At 31.5% G+C, this 21,246-nt stretch overlaps 2 protein-coding genes across 3 annotated transcripts; both read left to right on the top strand.

Annotated features, from left to right (window-relative positions):
* The first annotated feature begins 684 nt into the window (after positions 1-684).
* On the top strand, positions 685-15,149 carry LOC109599325 (reversion-inducing cysteine-rich protein with Kazal motifs). 2 transcript variants are annotated; one of them, XM_020015307.2, is made up of 12 exons: positions 685-870; positions 2,340-2,392; positions 10,511-10,594; positions 10,701-10,737; positions 11,414-11,773; positions 11,830-12,213; positions 12,270-12,627; positions 12,737-12,957; positions 13,014-13,395; positions 13,455-13,606; positions 13,665-14,049; positions 14,104-15,149. In XM_020015307.2, the coding sequence occupies exons 1-12, from the start codon at positions 771-773 to the stop codon at positions 14,492-14,494; spliced, it is 2,907 nt and encodes a 968-aa protein (XP_019870866.2). In that variant the 5' UTR covers positions 685-770; the 3' UTR covers positions 14,495-15,149. The 2 variants fall into 2 exon arrangements, with proteins under 2 accessions (XP_019870866.2, XP_049826537.1); XM_049970580.1 differs by lacking the exons at positions 685-870; positions 2,340-2,392; positions 10,511-10,594; positions 10,701-10,737 and adding an exon at positions 11,121-11,346.
* Positions 15,150-15,990: 841 nt separating this feature from the next.
* LOC109599311 (aldehyde dehydrogenase, dimeric NADP-preferring) lies at positions 15,991-21,211 on the top strand. The gene is made up of 4 exons (XM_020015287.2): positions 15,991-16,634; positions 19,735-19,992; positions 20,099-20,614; positions 20,670-21,211. The coding sequence occupies exons 1-4, from the start codon at positions 16,160-16,162 to the stop codon at positions 21,014-21,016; spliced, it is 1,596 nt and encodes a 531-aa protein (XP_019870846.1). The 5' UTR covers positions 15,991-16,159; the 3' UTR covers positions 21,017-21,211.
* Positions 21,212-21,246: the final 35 nt, after the last annotated feature.

The following is a 21,246-nucleotide window of genomic DNA, read 5'->3' on the forward strand; positions in this document are numbered from 1 at the left end:
GTGTTAGGTTTATTTGGAGTGAAATACACGAATGAACCCATAATCAAAATGATAAGGAGATAAGTTGAGATGCTCCCGTGGAGTATGTCCCAAGCCTAGAGTAGACTGGTTGATGTTTATTGGCCATCGAGAGTGAATTGACCTGTGCAACACGTTCCTTGGCGGCCGCGTGTTGTGGGCGGTGCATTATTTATTTTAAATCTTATATGCAAAACTGGATAGGCGCTCGTTTCCACAAACTATTTATACAGACAGTTCCTTCACACGGGGTATGCCACAAAAACACGTTTCGATCGATTTGCGCCTCTGTCTTATTTATTATCGTGTTTTTCTCTAGAGTTTGGGTCGTTTCGAAATTGCCGGTCTTCAATTATTATTGATAAGACAGATAGTAAGAGTCAAGCTGATTTTGTAATACCAAATAGAGTAAGAAAATACCTCTATAACAAAACAGAGAAGTACAAGAACATATTTGCCAAAATTTATTATTTGACGATTTTATATAAAAAATTTCGAGTCATTCGTTTGTTGTGTGTTCCAAGTAGTGCAGCTGATTCGGAAGACATTTAATTGTTTATTTTTCAGTATTGTTCGCTGAAATTCTATTTACAAAGGACGCGTGACCGTTTCAGCTTCCACGAGCAGTAGCCCGAGAGCTTTGCCCGGCAAAGTTTGCCGGCACACGGCCAGTCGTGTCTTGGCATTCGGGATGTGAGTGTGTCGTACCCGGTGCCGGCTTACGTAGCACGTGTGACTTAATTGACACCAACATGTCAATTAACGGTGGCAGAAAGTGGAAATGTGACAATTTTTATTTCTGTGTTTCGGTGGCGGTGGTTTTTCTGACGTTCGGTCACGTCTCAAGTCAAGGTACCGATTTTCGTTATTGCATGATATATTTAGAGTTGTTTGTGCGTCTTCAATTGGCGAATCAACGTAATTTAGCCAATTGCACAAACAATATTATTATATTTTCTCCGGTCGCTTTTTATTGGAAGCCATCAGTGAAATTTTCCAAATCCACCACACATTCATAACATAAGTGGTTGCAAAATTTCTATAAACAGAAAATTACTAATTCCACACTTGCATGCCAATAATATTCATTAATTGTTTATAAAACAGCAAACCATACCAATTTCACACTCATTACTTGAGAACTGATGAAGCGAAATAAACAAAACTGTTTTTGAGTCGCTCTCCGATTAGTGTTGCCTTTAATTAAAACATGCGAAAGATCAACAATCCCACCAAAATAACAATAATAATAAAAAGACTTGACTGAAAAGAATACAATAAATTGTTGCGTGTAATTTACAATGATTGTAGTTATGCACGCTAATAAATATTTATGTCAACTTATTAATATTTCTATAGAGCAACATTTGCATAAGAACAAGTTTATGGTTTCCCGGAGCGGTTTAACATAAACAATCATGTCAATCATGCCTTTAATTTTGCATATTAATTATCCCGCTTTCGATTTTTTCCAAGCATCTCGGATAAAACGCATTCTTTGTATGTATACAATGTTAACAACGGAAACTTCTAGCCATAAAATTACACACAATACAAAATTTAATTTTAAAACTGTGTGGGCAGAAATATTCAATACTGTGTCACTTTTGTTCAAGCCGAAAACGGAATGATTTGCTTTTACTATTGTATTCTAATTTATTACGAAAGAAAATCGCATACGAATAGTTGAAAAATAACATGAACAAGTGGAAGAATTAAATATCTTAATTGAATAATTAATTCATAATAGAACGCAGCTGGATGTTAGTTTAATTAAGACTTGTTTATTACATTAACTGCATGTTTCCTTTCGCTGCAAAGGGGGTTTTACATAATTTATTAAGATTGTCTGTTAGTTAAGAGATGATAGTTTATTTTGAATTTTTATTTTGAAATACACAAAATGCATTAGATTCGAGAGGAACAGTGATTTCAACAAAATAAGTCCTCAAGCTCGAAGAATGTGTTACAAGTGTCAGTGAATGAAAAATGAATCGCTCCGGACAGGTATATTGAATGAATCTGTCAAAACAACAAAGGCCGATTCTTAGCCAAATAAAAAGGTGTATATCCACACAACAACAGGCTGTAAATAATTATGTTTTTTTATTCAAATCAGTTTCTTTAAGTGGATACACTTAAGACAGTCTGAAGAGGAGATGCTTTAAAAGCGTTTTCAATGTAATTAGTGCATGATTATCGCAGTATTTACGTTTAGTTTATTCCAAGCCGAAATAAAACGGATCGTAAATATTTAAACTCTTATGTAAACTAATTATTGCCGTGTTATTTATATTTATTTAATACAATTAATTTTTCAGATCTGAGTTGCTGTACACATGCAACTGGATCGTGTAGGAGCGTGTGCGAGAAGGTAGGTCAATTTATTTATTACAAAGCAATAATACCTACAAATACAGTCGAACTTTGATAACTCGAACCAGGATTTCCCACAAAAAAAATTGTAAATTTAAGACTTCAAGTTATTAAACAAAATATTATACATACATAGAAAATTATAAATGTGTATTTGTCATGTAAGTATAATATAAACTAGACATTACAAAAGATTACTATTTATCAGAAATAACATTTTGAAACAATATTATTATCATTATTATTATGATATGTATTATATAATGTAAATTTTGCAAAAAAGTCAGTTATTTGTGTCGATGAAAGCATTTTTATTTTCATTTTTAAAAAAGATACGATTAAATCATTCCAGCTTTGTCAACATTTTCATACGTAGATTACCTCGAATGAAGCCTAATAGACATTTAATTGGAAAAACCCTCAATAAAATGTGCTTCCATTTAGAATTTAGGGTGTTGTAATCAGGTAAACACAGTAAAGTAAATTGTAGGAGTTTCTGGCATTATTCTAATCATACTTGGTCTTGTTGCTGGAAAAAGAGTTTATTTGGACAGGAGAAAATCGACTTATCGAAGGTTGTGCCAAATTTTAGTCCAAAGCAAAAATTACATAAAATTTTCACCCTGGACGCCATTACCAACCAATTTGCTTCGAGTTATCAAAAGTTCGACTGTAAAATACAAATTTAAATGTTCGAAATTAATGAGTGGCGCATTGAAAATAGATTGCGGTGCTCCACCAGTTCTAATGGTGTCGATGAATCTCGCCCGAATGTTTACACAAAACGGCCACCACAAAAATAAATTACACTTTCGTTCATATCTAAATGTCAAGGGCTGATTAATTGGTTCAATTCTCGAAACAAATGGTACGAGACAAATGGTAAATTGTGCGGGACTGTGTTTAAATGATCGCATTAAGTAAAATGAAGTTCTTTGACCGTCATACCCGCTTGATAAAAGCTCGTATCTACGTTCATTAGTTGAATAAATGATAACGACGGCCGATGTGTGATCCGATTGTGTTCGCTCCTTTGTTATAAAATATCGGTCGTTTTCATGCATGACAAAATCGCAAATATTAAGTTTGCAATAGATTTTAAATACAGTTTACAAGCCGATTTGAACGTTAAACCGATACGCGAACGTACAATAAATATTCAAGACATTATTATTCTCCGAATGCAGTTTGATACTGATCTTTCTTGGAACTGGCATAGTCCATGCATTAAACAATTGAATCACGCGCCAATGAATTGCCATATGAATATTTATTGCGCATAATCCATTTCGCGACCGTCATGACGATACTTTTGTTGTTCACACTTTTAATCAGCCTAAAAGATCATTTTTAGTCCCGTGGCAAACAACGTTCAACCACCAACCCTCATCATTTCAGGCATGATTTTACAGTAATCTTGGTTACTATCCATATGTAACACTAAATCAAGAAATTTAAATAACCATCAACAACAATCGAAACTTAAAAGAATAACTTCAGAAAATAAGAAATGACAAATGACCACACACATGAATCTGTTCTGTCTGTTCAAAACTTGGCATTTTGTTTTACATAAATCTATCGAGACAGCAATTTGGAATGACAAACTACACTATTTTGTTGCCAATTTTTCCCTTTTCCTCAAAGACTCTAAAAATATTTAACACTTTAACTTCGACACAATGGTTGAACACAATTGATTTTCCTCGCTTGTTAAAGGTACATAGTTGTGTATTGAACAGAAATAACCGTCTGAATATTATGGGAAGTGCACTTTAAATGAAACATTCTAAAGACTGGAAATACACTTGGCTCATATCCAGAAACTCTTGACGTCGCCAAATTTAAATAATAGTTTTACTTCATTTGCATTCTTATACCAGATATAATTCGTCTCTTTGAGGCACCTTCATTCAATTAATTGTAGACGAGCGAACCCGAAATCGCAACGACAAAGTTTATGTTGTTGTAACAGGAAGTCTATATATAAGTTTTAAATCCATGTTCCAATTCCTCTAACATACGAGCGCGAGTACCTCTCCCAGAAAATCGATAGAAACGGTATCTAATGATTAATACTTAATACTAATTACTAATTAACATCATCTGTCATGTATAGATGCAATAAAAGTACATGTATCGTGCCAGTATTAACATTGCAAATATACAGGACGTCGGACAAACGTAAGATCGTCTGAGTTATTACGTTAATAAATTATTGAACAATTACCACCCACATTGGCCGGCGTATCGCATAAAATATTACTGTCCCTCTCGGCATAACGACGTGACCGGAAATACAGTCTTCCTCCGCCGTTCTCAGTATTTTAGGGTTCCGGTCGCGAACGCAACGTGAATTCACTAGTGGAAAATTGTCCGGTTTGTTACAAAGGGTTTTGTTTATGGTATAAGGGTTGTATTTGTTTTGTTTAATGCATTTCCGAATTGACATTTCAAATTATATAGTGAATAGAAAAAAATGTTCTACTTTAAAATAAATATATTTATAAATGAACAAAAATAAAATTCTATCTATCCCTTAATTATATTAGTGCATGAAATTATAAATTAGAACAAATTTTAAACAAATTTCATTTTTTCAAAAATAATACACAAATACATTATTATTTTATAAATATTTGATTTAAATAGACAATCAATTCATTCATTTATTATTAAGTTCAATAAACAATATCAAAAATTCAAACTTTTTTATATAATAAGAATACTGTTATATGTTATGTGATTGTATGTTAATTAATTATAATTTAATATTCAGATTCGTATTATTTATTTTTTAATTCTTAATAATGAATTATTAATGTATAAATTTTATACTTTACGTTATAACATTTAACAACAACACCCTTATGATTAAATAATTCTTATTTGCTAATTTAAATATATATTATATCATAATCAATATAATTCTAATTTTTTATTATACTTTTCAAATTTGTGTATTAATTTATTTTAGTAAAAATGCAATTTTAAACAGTAAAATATTAAAAACGTAAAATTTAAATTTAATATTCATATTTGTATTAATTAATTTATTTTCAAAATGATGTATGAATACATATTAATTTCAATTTTACACATCAACAACACTGTGTTTAGAGTATATTAAATTAGTATACTCAAATATATCTTAATTAATTATCTTATTAAAAATCATAAAAATTTTAAGTTATCTTAAAATTTTTATAAAATTTTCAAAAATGATTTTAATGTAAATTGGGTATAAATTTATTTTAATTGAAAATTCAGTGCAACTTCGATAACTCGAACCGTGATGAAGTATGAGTTAAGTTAGATATTACTGCTAAAGTACACTACTTATCAAAAACAACGTTTTGAAACCTATAAAATATGTCATACATAATACAATCAATATTATTATTATTATGTATTATATTATATAAAGTTTTTAGTTTAAAGCAAAAAAGTCAGTTATTAGTGTGTGACTTTTATTTTCATTTTCAGAAAAAGCTACGAATAAACCTTCCAGAATAGTTTTATCAACCTTTTCATACGTAGGTTTTCTCACACTAAGTCTAGTAGCGAAATAGAAGCATTACTGTTGTAGAGGTTGTCGTTAAGACATAGAAAAACTCTTAGTAAAATCTACTTAATAATTTAAAAAGTTGTAATCATAAAGAAAATTGTAAGAGTTTCTGGCATTATTCTAATCAATCGATAATTGGAATATTATTCGGGCATAAGACAGGTATCATCAGAAAGGAAAAATCTCGTGTTTATCTTAAGAAGGAGAAATTCAGTTTATCGAAGTTTGTGCCAAGTATTTAGTTCAAGTTATCAAGATATTCGAGTAATCGAAGTTTGAGTTATCAAGTAAAATTTACACATAATTTTTTCCTTAGACGTCACTGCCAACCAATTTGCTTGAAGTTATCAAATATTCTATATATAATAATATTATATAAAAGTTATTAAACTTTTTTTATTCAATTATTTATTTGTTATACACATGCATATATATTTTATTACATTTATATTTAATACATCATATTATTTTGAATTCAAGTAGCTAATTAAAATTGACCTATTACTTGACCCCCAGATACAATGACGCATCCGTCCGCATAATTACTTCATTCCGAAACAGATAAACATTTTTAAACTAAAATATTCTATGTAACTTAAAACCGGACGCTCAAACTTTCAGTGAGTGATTTTCAGGTACTTGACTATCTGATATATTATGAAAAACACTTAAATTTATCAGTGGCATTTAGATGTGTGACAAAGAAATTAGCCAGATGATACTCTTGAGTTATGTCTATTTTTTTAAAGTGTATCGTGTTTCATATACCTTAAAATTTACCATCGACGTGCGTTACTAAATTGTAAACAATTTAAACACGTGGGTTTGTCATTTTTTACTTTAGAGGCGAGATAAATTCTGATTGAAATATTTCTGCGTTATCCGATACTATAGTAAATTTAATTATAAATCTCCAACCAAGTTTTATCGCCTATAAATATCGTTAAATGACAAATACGGGAAACCAGCTTTATTAACACACGTTTCGAATATTATAATTATTGTTGAATTGAAATTTTTTCTTGAATGAAGCAATCAACCGAGTCAGTTATGTTTTATCTAATTTCCTTGACCGCAGCCTAACGATAAAGACGTGCCTTGTCAAAATTCCAAAAGTGCGTAAAACCCGACGCCATTAAAGTCTTGTTTACGGAGCCTAGTAAGCACTTCGAAGTCTATGTATATCATAAAAAGGAAACCGTGACACATTTATCTCTCAGCTACAAGAACAGAAATAACTCGGTGCATCTGTTATATGTACCGATTTTAAAAAGAATACTTTCCACTTATCGATGCTGTAAACACTTACTTTGTGCCTCGAAAGAATACCCATCCGGATGGCTTGGATTGCCTGCAAATGTTACTGGTTCGGATTACACTCGGTTTCGACTCCACGAAAATATACAGTTGCGAAACCGATTGAATCGTTTCTCAAGACCGGACCCCTTTAATATTAAAAAAGATACGATGTGCATAACGGAAAAGGAGCAAAACGTCCGTGAATTATGATTAAAAGAATGTCAGGTCCAATAGGGCCACGAACAAATAATGCTCGGACGCAGCGGGCGGGACACCCTGTAGCGAAAAAAATACACGCTGATCTCGTACCTACGCGTTCATCTGTCACGCTGTTTACTATCGATTTCGTTTTGTGGACGAAAATACGGCCTTTGTCTCGGTTCGAATTGTTGTTGGACAATTTAATAATCTTTGTAAATAAATTTACTTTTAAGCACATATTAAATTCGTTGCATTAATGTAATTCATGGAACATTTCTTGTAAGATTTATTTTCCATAAAATAAAGGTAATTAAATCTATATAAATTTTAAAAACTGTAAAGGTTATTAATTGGCCTAAAAATGACAAAATCATAAGATCTATACAATTTATTAAACCTATAAAACTATTATAAGATTTGTAATTTCTAATATTATAAAATTTATAAATACTGTAAATTTCATACAACAATAAAATTGTTTAAATATATACAAAAAAGAAAACTAATTTATGAAACATAAAATTAATAAAATTGGACTGTTACTTTTATTAATATAAAACATGATTTAATTTTTATAATGACATAATAGAAGTTATGAGATATTTGTTCAGGATTGTTCATCTAAATACATAATATAAATATGTATCTAGAATCAGGAAATGTATAAGCCCATACAAATTATACCATTTCTAAACTCTATGAATTATTAAATCTGTAAACTCTAAATTTATAGAATGCACGAATCTTATAAATTTAATAGTACTGATAAAATTGTTAAAAAATGTATAAAAAGTAATGGTACATTTTTTGATAATATAAGAATGATATAATAAAAAAAAACAATGTAGTTTTATTGGTTCGAAAATGTCAATTTTTACAAACTACCTTTTCAGCCCAAAAAAAGGATACATAAAATATATGAAACTTGTAAAACCGATAAAATTTATCCGTCATTTTCTAAAGAATGTAAAAAATAATCATTTTTAAATAAATCAATAAATTTATTTGTTGGGATTAATGCAACATATGAAATACTTGTTTCATATTATTTATGTTTTATTGAAAGAAAGAAAAAGACAGTCTCTATAACAATTATGATCACAATCTATAAAGTATATAAAAACTAAATTTTATAGATCTGAAAGATTTAGGAAAACCTATCTATAAACTTATTATTAAAATATATAAAAAAGTTTAAACTTGTAGAATTTATAAAACATTATTTATAAAATGTTTATACAACTAATAAATTTGTATAATTTAGAAAACAAAATAAAAGTACAATTTTTTGCTTTGCTTTAAAATATATTGACGTTTGAGGAATGTACTTGATTACTTTTATTAAACCATTAAACCGGGAAAAACACATCAAATCTATAACATTTAAAAAATGGATAAGATTGATTTGTCATTTTTTAGTAGTCTAAAAAATAATTATACTTGGATAACTTTACATTTGTCAATATTTTTAACAAGTAATAAAAATTAAATTTAATATCTTTAAGGTTTAAATAATGCACAAAATTAATTAAATATTTTATTATAAATTTAAAGTGTTTCATAAACTAGGCTATGAAAAATTAACAGTGTGTTTCATCTTAAACAAAATAAACATACTGAATTTAATATAAGCATATTCCAGAAGTGTAAACAATAAAATTAAAGAATAATAATTTACGATATATGTATGTAAATTGCGCACCGAGTTATAATTTTGTAGAATCCCATTCAATATAGTTATTTTCTCATTAAACCGCTCACACAATGAAAGGACTCTCCTTTTCAATAATAAAATATTCAAGAAAGGTATTTACTTTGAAAAGACAAGGCATTAATATTGATGTTGAAAATGGTGCATAGTAAACATAAAATGAAGAAAGGCATGTCTTTACGGCATTAATATTAATAAGACAAGTGGAACATGAAACACTCATAAACCATTTTTATTGTCCGTAAATTCAATACGATAATCCCGCTCATCGAATATTCTGTTTGGAATATGACGGAATTAACGATGTTTGCGAACGCACAATTCTCAACTATACAAACAAAGCGTTCGTGTAATTTTAAAACAGGGCCGTGTCTAATTTCAGGCGTTATGAATTCATGTCGATTGCACTATTCTTTGGATTAAACACCGAAATGTGCCAAACAGCTGTTACGACAATAAATAAATTGAATCACAATAATGGGTAGAAATAAAGAAATTCTAAGCTCATTGAATTTATGCTTCCGCTTTTGTTGTGAGTGACAGATTTAAGTCCGGTAAATCCATCGGTGTAACTCGACACCCTTAAGAACAATACGGGGAACCTTATCCGAGATTTTTTCGATTCGATAAAAATAAATCGTCGGGAGCGTATGAAAATCTTATTCAGCTCAGGTGTAAAAGATAAACATCACCTGAACACGATTTGTATGCGTATCCAACTTATTCAACATAGGAAGACGCATTTTAATACGTGTGACATTATTAAAAACAAATTTCCCATGATTGACGCGGGATTGTGTTACCAAGTGCTAAAACAGAACCATATGTATGCCCATCATAATCCAATGCGTGTCGTATAAATTACAAAGTTAATCGAAATAAAAGTACCAAACGAAAATAGATCGGAGCAAACTAGACTAGACTCAATCCAGCCAGCTACAAATTAATTCTTACATAAACACAGATTTAACTAAATTTACGAGTTTACATACCTAAATGACTCCTTACATTTTACCGGGTCGATGAAAGGACCCGCCGGCTTCCAACGCGAAACTTCAAAGGAGCCGGCGGCATTTCAACTCTCTTTTATGTCAATTCATCAAAAGAACGATATTCGCGCCAACAAAAACAACAACGAGAGCATAAATAATAATAATAATCAATCAGCGGATACTATTTTAAATTGCCCAAAATAACCTGATAAAAATTCTTTTAGTGTTTGAGAACTTAAAATGCACGATGGATAACTTTAGATACGTTAGTTAGTTATTAATTTGCAATGAACATGTAACATATAATACTATAATAAATACTTACTTCTATTTATTTGCTTTTAGATTTCTCTAGTCCAATTAGCCGCAGATAGAAATTTAAGGAACCAAACCATAGAAGAAGTCCAAAAATATTGCTCATCTCATCTGGTATGTAACTTATGTTATTATATTTATAAAACTTCAGAAAAATTCATGACTATAAAGTCTATAGAAGTGTTCTATGTCGAATAAAAATTTTATTTCTTTTTTTCAGAACTCCTTCTGGGAATGCCTGAATGCAATTTTCAGAGGTAAGAAATCAACACCAACGAAGGTGACTTTACAATTGTTGTTATTGCAGATCGGTTTATTTTATGTGCCTGGTTAATAATAAATATGTCACCACAATAACTATTACCGCATAAATTTGAATGAACAACACGTTCATTATAATACGGGAATAAATTATTCTTCCACCCTGTATAATATTAGCGGAGAACACATCTCTTCATCCGATCTTGTCGCGAGCAAGCCAAATAAAACGAGCACGCTAAACTACGATTTGGTTTTTAATCGACTGCAGTTAATGACGCAAAAAGTCCACAACCGTCGAATTTAATTAACATACACGGTTCAGCACAGACGTTGAGACATTTATAGATTACCGAAATTGATTTTTAATCCGCCCCAATCGTGGCTTATCTGTGCATTCCGGCTGTGACGAGGACACGTTGATTTATATGTTTTATCTTGGCGGAACTCGAGGAACACGATAATCGTGTAGAGGCTTGGTATTGAAAATATGGAAACAATACCAGTTCGTGGAGTAGCCACATTCGTGACCCGGTGTTTTATGCCGGTGTCATCCTTTCCTTGTCGACCACCTACTGAAAAAACCGCATGTTATACTGGACGTGATTGTAACTGTTCGCAACAAGTTGAATGCAACACGTGAATGAATCATTTATTGACTTTATTTTCTTGCAGACATGTCCAAGGGTGAATCCTGGTCGGGAAGACTGTGTTGCACCTTACCGCACAGCGAGAGTTGCAGAACTGCATGTATTACAGCAACCTCACCTTCCGACTTGGTTCATGGTTGTCGTCAAAGTGACGAAATCCCTTTCTACAATTGTTTGGAACGTCAGAAAAACGGAGAGGAGTGTTGCAGAAATGCTAGGAGCAACGAGTGCCAGGAGACTTGTCTGGAGGTCTACAGGAGTCATATGACGCCCACCAAAGCCCAAAGAAACCAGATCAAGGAGTACTGCGAGAATTCTAGTCCCAAAGTTACCGAATGCGTTAAAGATCTCGTAAAAGTGACCGTTGTCACTAACACCAGCAAACGTAACTGACTTCAAGTAATATATTTAAACAATGCAAATAATACTAATTTGTTTCAGATATGCACTGCTGTGATAAATCAAATAAAATACAGTGTAGGGAAGCTTGTAAAATTATTTTATCAACAAAGAACGTCTTCCAAGAAATCATTGATAGTTTGGAAGTAGGTGGTTGTGGCATACCATCATTACAAGACTACTTTTGGCAATGTTTCTTGCGACCAGATAGTGAACCCAACTTAACATCTATTCAGGTGTCCAGAATCGAGAGAGTTGGAATGGATAGCGCTAAATGGCACTGTTGTCAAAGAGCCTCATCGACCGCATGCAACAGACTGTGTTCCAAAACCTTCACCAAATATCTAGCCACATCGTGGGACGAATTTAACAATAAATGCCTTAGCCAAATCTCTGAGGAGAACTTGAGAAACTGTATTGACGAAAGTAAGTAGTTAAACTTCCTCAATATTGTAATGTTAACGTATCCGTTATAATTCCAGTGGAAGAACCGTGCGAGTTAGGATGTGACGGTCTGAGTTTCTGCACAAACTTCAATAACAGACCCACTGAACTGTTCAGAAGTTGCAAGTCAGAAGCTGACGAAGCCGCTAGAAGTGATGTAACGTTGTGGCAAAACGACAATAATTTAACGTTGCCTGGTTTGGTCCTCCCTTTGAAAACCAACTCGAAATGTTCGCAAGAAATGTGGAAATCTGTAGCATGCACTTTGCAAATCAAACCTTGTTCAAGGAACACACACGGAAATCAGATTTGCAGAGAGGATTGCATGGAGATTCTATCTGAATGTGTTGATTGGAGCAGGTTGTACTCAAATCCTCATAGCAAAGTTACTCCTAGGTAAATTTAGTTCTAAATTAATCGTATATTTATAAGTGAAGAGTACACTGAGTTGCATAGATACAAGTTCATTTTTATAAGTTTTATAACTGCAATTCTGTAATTTCAGACACTCGGCAGAAAGTATTTGTGATACATTATCACCGGAAGATCCGACCGCTTCCTGCATCCGACTACAAGATTACAGAATACCTTCAGAATATAACCAGAGGATTACAGGCCAAGTTACTAGTCCTTGCAAAGGCAATCCTTGCGAAGAAAACGAAATTTGTCTTATAAATAAGAATTGCATTCTTGGAACTAACTGTCAGCCATTTACATGTGTACCAGGTATAATTTGCAAATAATTTGTTGTAATATGATAAAATAATTTGTTTTACTAAAAGGTTGTAAACTGGGTGAAGTTTCTGACTACATGGTACCAGAAGGTACATACGTCCGCATCCCCATACCAAACAAACATGGTTACTTGAAAATCTGCAAGTGCCAAAAGAACAAGATAGAAGACTGCCAACCTTTGCCCCGAGTTAATTTTATTCCGTGTCTTTTGGGTAGCCGCCAAGAGCTGCACAATAGTTACTTCAACATTGATTGCAACTATTGTAGCTGTTACGCCGGCGAGATTGTTTGCAGTAAAAAGCAGTGCGAAAATGGAGAATTGAGTGGACGAAATGCAGCCTACACCACGTTACCCTGCAACTGTCCGCCACATTATGTTCCTGTTTGTGGGAGGAATGGAATCACGTATCCTTCAGCTTGTTTGGCGAAGTAAGCGGATTGTTTTGGATCTCACTATGGAGTCAGAAATTTAAATAATTATATTGCAGATGTGCTGGACTTTCGGACTCGGACATAGAAGAGCATTATCCATGTCAAAATCCTTGTAAGCCAAATATGTGCCCAGTGGGTCAAAAATGTGTACCGCATCCACAGATTTGTTTAAGTCTCGTTCATAAGCCTTGTACTCAACATGAATGCAGTAAGTAATGTTCATATAGTCATACACATTTCGCTATAATCCTTGTGTTAAATTTTAGTTAATGGCACCGCTAATTGCTCTCATTTACCACGTGATCCTGTCTGTGACATCGACAACAACCAATACGACAACTCTTGTCTTTTGGCCCACCACAATGCCAAACTGGCCTACCGAGGTCCTTGTCTCAACAGGTGCAAGTACAAGGGTCAAGTCTGCGGAATCAATGGCAAAACTTACTTGTCGGAGTGTGCCGCACTTGCTGATTACGTATCCGTCGATTATGAAGGTCCTTGCATAACACTCGGATTCATAACTGAAGACAAATCAATAGCATGTGTTAACGTTAAGTGTGCCCCTTTGGTTGATCAGAATTGCTTTGGAATCACGCCGCCTGGCGCCTGTTGTCCTATTTGTGGGGGTGCTTTGAGGATACTCTATTCCAGGTGAGAAACAGTTTTGTTAGTTTTCCCATGATATGCTGTAACAATATTTTGCAGGAAACAAATAGACAGGGGCTTGTACGCACTACAAAGCCAGTATTTTAAACCTTTGAACTTGCAGACGACTTTGAAAGCTTTAGAACGTCAAATACAATTAGCGCAGTGTGCTTTGCGAGGTTACGTAAGCATAGAACAAGATCTTTTCGTCGCCGTACAGTCAACTGAAAAGAATCCTTCGGATATACAGTTAGAGACTTGTGTGAGGGAAGCTGAAAAGATCGCGAATCTAATTAATAATCACAGTCCAAGGGTGGAAAGCGAACTGAGTCTTAGTTCGTTGATATCAGCGACAATTATTCATACTGATGTTAGTTCGGGGGTTGTTGGGATTGTTCTCAGCAATGCTTTGTTGGTTTTGACTATTTTTGTTGAAATTAGTGTTTTATGAGTTTTGTACAAAGCAAATCTGGTACTTGTAGAGTAGGTTTTTGTACATAAACATTTGTTAAGTTTATTGAGAATCAGTGCCAAAGTTGGGGATGTATTTCATCTCTGGATTATTGTTAATAAGATGCCAAATTTTTATTCTTTATGAGGCCAGTTGTTTTCTGTAAATTTGATTTTCTAATAAGCTTCATCTGTGATATATATATAAGACAATAATCGTTATATACAAAACATATTTCTTTAGGATATAGTTTATAAAATATATTTTATTGTATGTAACAAGTTAATTTAATGCACTCATGTATTTAAGAATTGTAATTTATAATAAATTTTATGATGAAAAGTGTGCCAAAGACCTTCAACAATTTACGTACAAGAGTGTGTATTTAGAATTTTTCAAATTTGCTTCTAATTTTTATTTTTTCTCAAACAGGCATAAATGGAACATTTTTCTAGACTGTTAGAATTTTTCTGTACATATAATTTAGCACAGAACTAATGATTTCAAAATTAAATAAACTATAAATTGATGCTTATGGAATTGTGAAATCAAATGATGTACATTTATGTAATTTAACTCCTATTTTACCACGTTTTGAAATATAATATTTTGTACTAGTCTTAATTATTTATTACATTAAAATAATTAATAAATATAAAAGAATCTTATTAAACGCACATTTTTTCTTGATTTATTTGTGTATTTAAAACTAATCTCGCATATGCAATAAGTATATTGCATGACAGTAAAGGTTTCATAATGATAGACATAAGGTAAGGCTGCGATATTTTCCACTTCCAAATATTAAATTTAAACAATAAATTTTAATTCATTGCTCCCTATCATGACTTTTTTCTTTAACTAGAAATTCATTTGTTAAAATAAAAAGTACATAATTCTAATGACACTTGTTACTGATTTACATCAAGCCTTTTAAACAGGTCGTATAACAGATAATCTTTGAGCGACTGAGGCGCATTTAGGTAATAATTTAAAAATTACAGAATATTAGTGCATTAGAATATAAACTTTAAATATAAATAATAATAAATGTGGTGCAAGCTTTCAAACTAAATTATGTTAATTCATTAAAAAAAACAGCTCTCGAGCAAACCAGAAGAACCGGAACGAAAATGTCATTTTTGAATGCAGAAGTGATATTTGAAGGTCGGATGGTGAATTGTTTAATTAATTTGAAAATTAGTATTTGTGGTTATTGTAAATAACCAAAACATATAGGTAAGAAATATATAGATATTGGTTTGTCAATTAAAGGACGACTATAATTACAAAAACGTGGAGTAAAGAAGATTAATGGAAGTTAATAATAATGCAATAAAATATGTATTTGAAATGAAAAATTTCCATGGTATTATTTTGAATTAAAAAAACATTTTAAAAAGTAATTGTTTTGTCGTTATTTAGTCACGTGTTAAACAAAAGTAGTTAATACACGTGTAATGAAAAAATGTGATAGTGGTGTGTCCTACCCCTTCATATTTACACACGAGTAAAATTGATAAAATTGAATGGCGAATGAGGAAGACAAGGCTAACTAGAATTAAATAGCATTTGCGCGTCGAGTTGGTCGCGTTCACTAGTGTCAGTCTGCTACATAAGCAAGCGTTTCAGCTACATGCGGTTGTTCATCGATAGTGCACCGATATGTCGCACAACGATTTGATTTTACCCCGGGTGAAATTGTCCCTGAAGGGAATCGAGAACATGTCACAGTCGGTTGTGGATATTGACGAAGAATCGAAAAAATCAGCCAAAGAATTGGTCTACGCGACAAGAAGGACTTTCGAGACCGGCATCACTAAGTCGGTGGCTTTCAGGAAAAAGCAGCTCAACGCCTTGCTGAAATTTTTGAGGGACTACGAAGAAGAAATTTGCGAAGCGATCTTCAAAGATTTGAGAAAACCTAAGCACGAGACTGTGGTGACGGAAATTGAGTTTTTAGCCAATGAAATTAGAAATATGTTGTACCATTTGGATGATTACTCGAAACCGAAGAGTCAGGATAAGGGATTTGCCAACTTTTTTGATAAACTCTATATTTACAATGATCCTTATGGTGTTGTGTTAATTATCGGAACTTGGAATTATCCTTTGCAACTCTCTCTTGGTCCCCTTGCAGGTATGATATTCTTTTGTATTCAAAAAATAAGATATTAAAATTCCATTAAAATTTTTAAAGGCAATAAGAAGCTAATTATTTTAGTTAATTGTATTAAATCTTGTTGGGACATAATTTAATATAAATTTAAGTTGTTTTTAAGTTCGGAATTTGTTTGTTGACCTCACTTCCTCATTGTTTTACCTTTTAAATGTTTTTGCTTGGGTGAGATATTTTTAAATTAACACAAGTAATGTTGTGAAGGATTTTTCTTTGCCTATTTACATATTAAAATAAAAAACAATTCCGCTATACATTTGAATAAATAATTTTAGATTTTAATTTTTTTAAAAAATTTAATGTAAAATAAATCAGAGGAAAGAAATACTACGAGTCTGACGTGTAATTTGCACTTATAGACTATCAGGTAGAAATGGATAGATAGATAATAAATTATCAATTAGATGATAAAAAATTGCAGTATTATTGTTTCGTTGCTACTTATAGTGTCAAATTGTGAAATAATAAAAATGAGTGTCAAATCAACGTTAGTGACAATAAACAAACAAAATGCTAAAGAAATGGTCAAAACGGTGAGAGAGTCCTTCCTAAATGGAGTGACAAAACCGCTAAATTTCCGAAAAAATCAACTAAACTCTTTGCTGAAATTTGTAACGGACTACAGGCAAGAAATTTGCGACGCAATTTATAAAGATTTCAGGAAACCCAGACACGAAGTTGTGGTGACTGAAATTGAGTTTTTGGCGAATGAAATTAGACATTTGTTAATGAAGTTGGGGAAATATGCAGCTCCAGTTACAGCTAAGAGAGATTTTGCAAACTTATTCGATGGTCTTTACGTGTACAACGACCCTTACGGAGTTGTTTTAGTGATCGGTGCTTGGAATTATCCTTTGCAATTGGTTCTTGCTCCAGCGGCAGGTTGTAAATTATTTACTAAAATTTAAAATAAATGTAAACAATTTTGCGGTTTGGTTCAATTGCACAATTTATTTTAACACAAATACTGAAATAAATTGAATTGGTTAATATTCATAAATATATTGTGACCAGCAAGGTATTGTGACTTGTAATATTACACAAACCACATCAGATTATTGTTCCGCAAATAATGCAAATGCGTTTAAACATAGATTAGTTTTCCATCATTGGGATCAAGGAGAATGTATCAACTAGTAATTCTAATTTCATCAATTAATGTTAATGCTTTTTGAACATCGTACTAAGACTGAACTTTGCTGTGATGTTCTAATTAACCAACACGAAGGTTGATGTTTTCCTGCGTGATAGTTAATTATGTAAAAATATGTTAGAGAAAATATAAATAAATCGGCAACAAAATTTATAAAAATTCAAATAATAGGTACGAGTATTTTAATTGAACAATTAGAATTGGCCTTTGCCTAATTTTTTCCTCTAATCTTGATCGACCTTGGATTGTTTAAAACATATTAGAGTGTTTATTGAACTGATTCAAAATTTGTGTACATTGTGTAGGTCAGTGACAATATGATTTTTTGTGAATTTTTCTTGATGACATATTTTGTATTTTATCTTTCTTTCTATTTGAATATTTATTTGTGGTGAATCACACACAATTTGAATATGTAAATGTGTGTTAATTGCCAAATTTGAATGTTCTGATAAATGATAACAAGCCATACTGTTATTTATTGATTTACTAAAATTACTTATGTGAATGTTTTCAATTTCCTTGTATTAAATAAATATATACATTTATAATTATTTATATATTTAAGTTTTATATAAAAATATAACAATTCGTCTGTATCGTAGAGATAGAAAACAAATTATTTTTACTTATTCATCCAGGGAACAATGAGAATAGTGATTTAAGTTTTTAAAAATTTCGTACCAGAATAATTCGCAAAGTTGTTCATAAAGTGCGTAATCGTAGCAATATTTATAATTATTTCAAGGCATTCTGCATTTAAGTGACCTAGACTGTAAAAATACTGTCTTAAACTCAGATTTTCTTATATGTTATTCTTGCATTGGCCCATATAACACATTTTTTTCTTTCTGTCAATTTTTAACATATTTTTTACAAATAGATAACATAAATTTGCACGTTTTTTATGTTTATTACTGTCAATTTGAATTGTCATGGTCAAGTTCGTATTTTGTACAAGGAAAACATGAAACATTTTTTTAAATACCGGTTATATTATTTGTTTATCTTATCTAATACCACGAATTTTTTGTTCGTAATAAACAAACTACAGTTTTAAAAATTTGTGATTATTTAAGTTTAAACTATAGTATCAACTTCAGGTTATAGAAACTGGATATTTTTATTTATCAATTAAACTAAATATCTGTGATTAATATTATTCATCATCTCACACTTAAAAGTATATTTTTCAACATGGCCTTTTCAAGATTAATTAATTTATCGACCAGACCTTGTTTTTATATGCATTTGGATTTTGAATGTATTATAAAGCAGTTTACATTCTTTAAGTTAAGATCAATGTCAAGTTGAAAAAATATTGGCTCTGTTAACATTTATGCTAATATATACTAAAGTTGCATTTTAGTAAGTAATAGTTAATGTGAATGTAATATGTAAGAGGAAATTGATTCAAACATCGATTAATTTACATGAATCAAGCATTAATTATTTATCCGTAATTATCAAATTAAATATAGTTTACAGGAAATAATTTCTGTCATATATACTGTAATCCGAGTGAATTCATTTTCGATCTGATAATTTATACGCAGTTGCATTAATACGACTTTCACTTTAAATTATCCAGAAATGTGTATTTTTATGAATGTTTTTCATCTTTGTGACATAATTAATAATTACCTATTAGACATTAAACATTGATAATTTACTACTCACAAACAAAGTCGTTTCAAGGTGCATTATTCTAAAGTAAAATATATTCAAGGATGAGTTAAACATGCGAATAATATTTTCGAATTTATTATGTGTGAATTATTAATAATAATACTATTTAGATAACGATCAAATTTATCGATTTTATTATTTTAATTATTAATTAAAAGTTCCTATTTATTTCTAGGGAGGTGGCAATTTTGTTTAAGTCTTTTGTGCATTTTGTTATAGGAGCAATTGCTGCAGGAAATGCGGTTATAATAAAACCATCAGAATTGGCCCCTGCTACGAGTTACCTGCTCCAAAGTACCCTCCCAAAATATCTAAACAGCGAATGTTACCCCGTTTACGCGGGAGGAATCTCTGAAACGACCGAACTGCTGAACGAAAGATTCGACTACATTTTCTTTACTGGTTCAACTAATGTCGGCAAGATTGTTTATCAGGCTGCCAACAAATATTTAACACCTGTTACTTTAGAATTAGGAGGTAAATAAGTTTGTTATTTACATTTCATTACATATAATTTGTTTGTTACGTTAATTAGAGTTTCAAATTAATTGACGGTAGCTCTAAAAAATAAAATTAATTATAGGAAAGTCTCCAGTGTATCTAGACGAACATGTGGATATGGAAATCGCAACCAAAAGAATATTATGGGGAAAACTGATGAATTCCGGACAAACATGCATTGCTCCAGATTATTTACTTTGCACCAAAAGCACACAAGATAAATTTCTGAAAGTGGCAGATCGAATTATCAAAGAATTGTACCCGGGAAACATTCGAACAAATTCAGATTATGCGAGGATAATCACCAAACGTCATTTTCAGAGATTATGTTCACTGATGCAAAATCAAAAGGTCGCAATTGGTGGTTTAACAGACGAAAAGGATTTGTTTATTGAGCCTACGATTTTGGTGGATGTTAGCGTGAATGATGATGTTATGAAGGAGGAAATCTTTGGACCGATCCTTCCAATTATTAACATAAACGATATGAATGAAGCCATTACATTTATCAATAGGCGTGAAAAACCCTTAGCTTTGTACGTTTTCAGCAAAAATTCGAAAGTTATAAACACCTTCTTGGACAAGACATCGAGTGGAGGTACGAAAGTCACAATTTTGTTCTTGTCAACATTTAACAACATTTTGTTTTTTAGGTGTATCTATTAATGACACAATCATGCATATTACACCAGATTCTTTGCCATTTGGAGGAGTAGGATATTCAGGAATGGGAGGTTACCATGGCAAATATTCTTTCGACACGTTTACTCATAAGAAAAGTGTCTTAATGAAAAACTTGCATGCTTTGCCGGAAAAAATTCAAAGCACCAGATATCCTCCCTACAGTAAAAACAAAACTATGTTCGTAGTGGAGGTGATGAAGAAAAGAAGGGGGGTTTCTATGAAGTTTTTGTTATATATTGGTATATTCATTTTGGGAATACTGTTTACTATAGCTGTTTATTATTTGAAACTATATATTGATAAACAACATGACTAGGACACCTAGTCACCACAATTTAAAAAACTTTGTTATTTTTGTGCTTGCCAGTTGTTAAGATTAGGTACAAGGAAGTGTTATCTAAATTTTAGCTTATTGAGTTTTGTTATAATGTTTTTAAACAATGTGATTTAGTAATTTAAGGTTTGTGATTTTATACTATCGAAAATACAAATTTTATTAAAAAGTTTTGAATTTTATTTTCATTCTATCAAATAAGATAACAAATA

Source organism: Aethina tumida, chromosome 1 (genome assembly GCF_024364675.1).
Source record: "Aethina tumida isolate Nest 87 chromosome 1, icAetTumi1.1, whole genome shotgun sequence".
NCBI classification, from domain to species: domain Eukaryota; kingdom Metazoa; phylum Arthropoda; class Insecta; order Coleoptera; family Nitidulidae; genus Aethina; species Aethina tumida.

Excerpts from the sequence above, each read along its gene's own strand:
- LOC109599325 (XM_020015307.2), top strand. The coding sequence starts at position 771 with ATGTCAATTAACGGTGGCAGAAAGTGGAAATGTGACAATTTTTATTTC. Across the intron at positions 13,607-13,664 it reads TTGTACTCAACATGAATGCA|TTAATGGCACCGCTAATTGC; the intron begins GTAAGTAATGTT and ends GTTAAATTTTAG. Across the intron at positions 14,050-14,103 it reads TTGAGGATACTCTATTCCAG|GAAACAAATAGACAGGGGCT; the intron begins GTGAGAAACAGT and ends AATATTTTGCAG.
- LOC109599311 (XM_020015287.2), top strand. The coding sequence starts at position 16,160 with ATGTCGCACAACGATTTGATTTTACCCCGGGTGAAATTGTCCCTGAAG. Across the intron at positions 19,993-20,098 it reads TGTTACTTTAGAATTAGGAG|GAAAGTCTCCAGTGTATCTA; the intron begins GTAAATAAGTTT and ends AATTAATTATAG. Across the intron at positions 20,615-20,669 it reads GGACAAGACATCGAGTGGAG|GTGTATCTATTAATGACACA; the intron begins GTACGAAAGTCA and ends TTTGTTTTTTAG.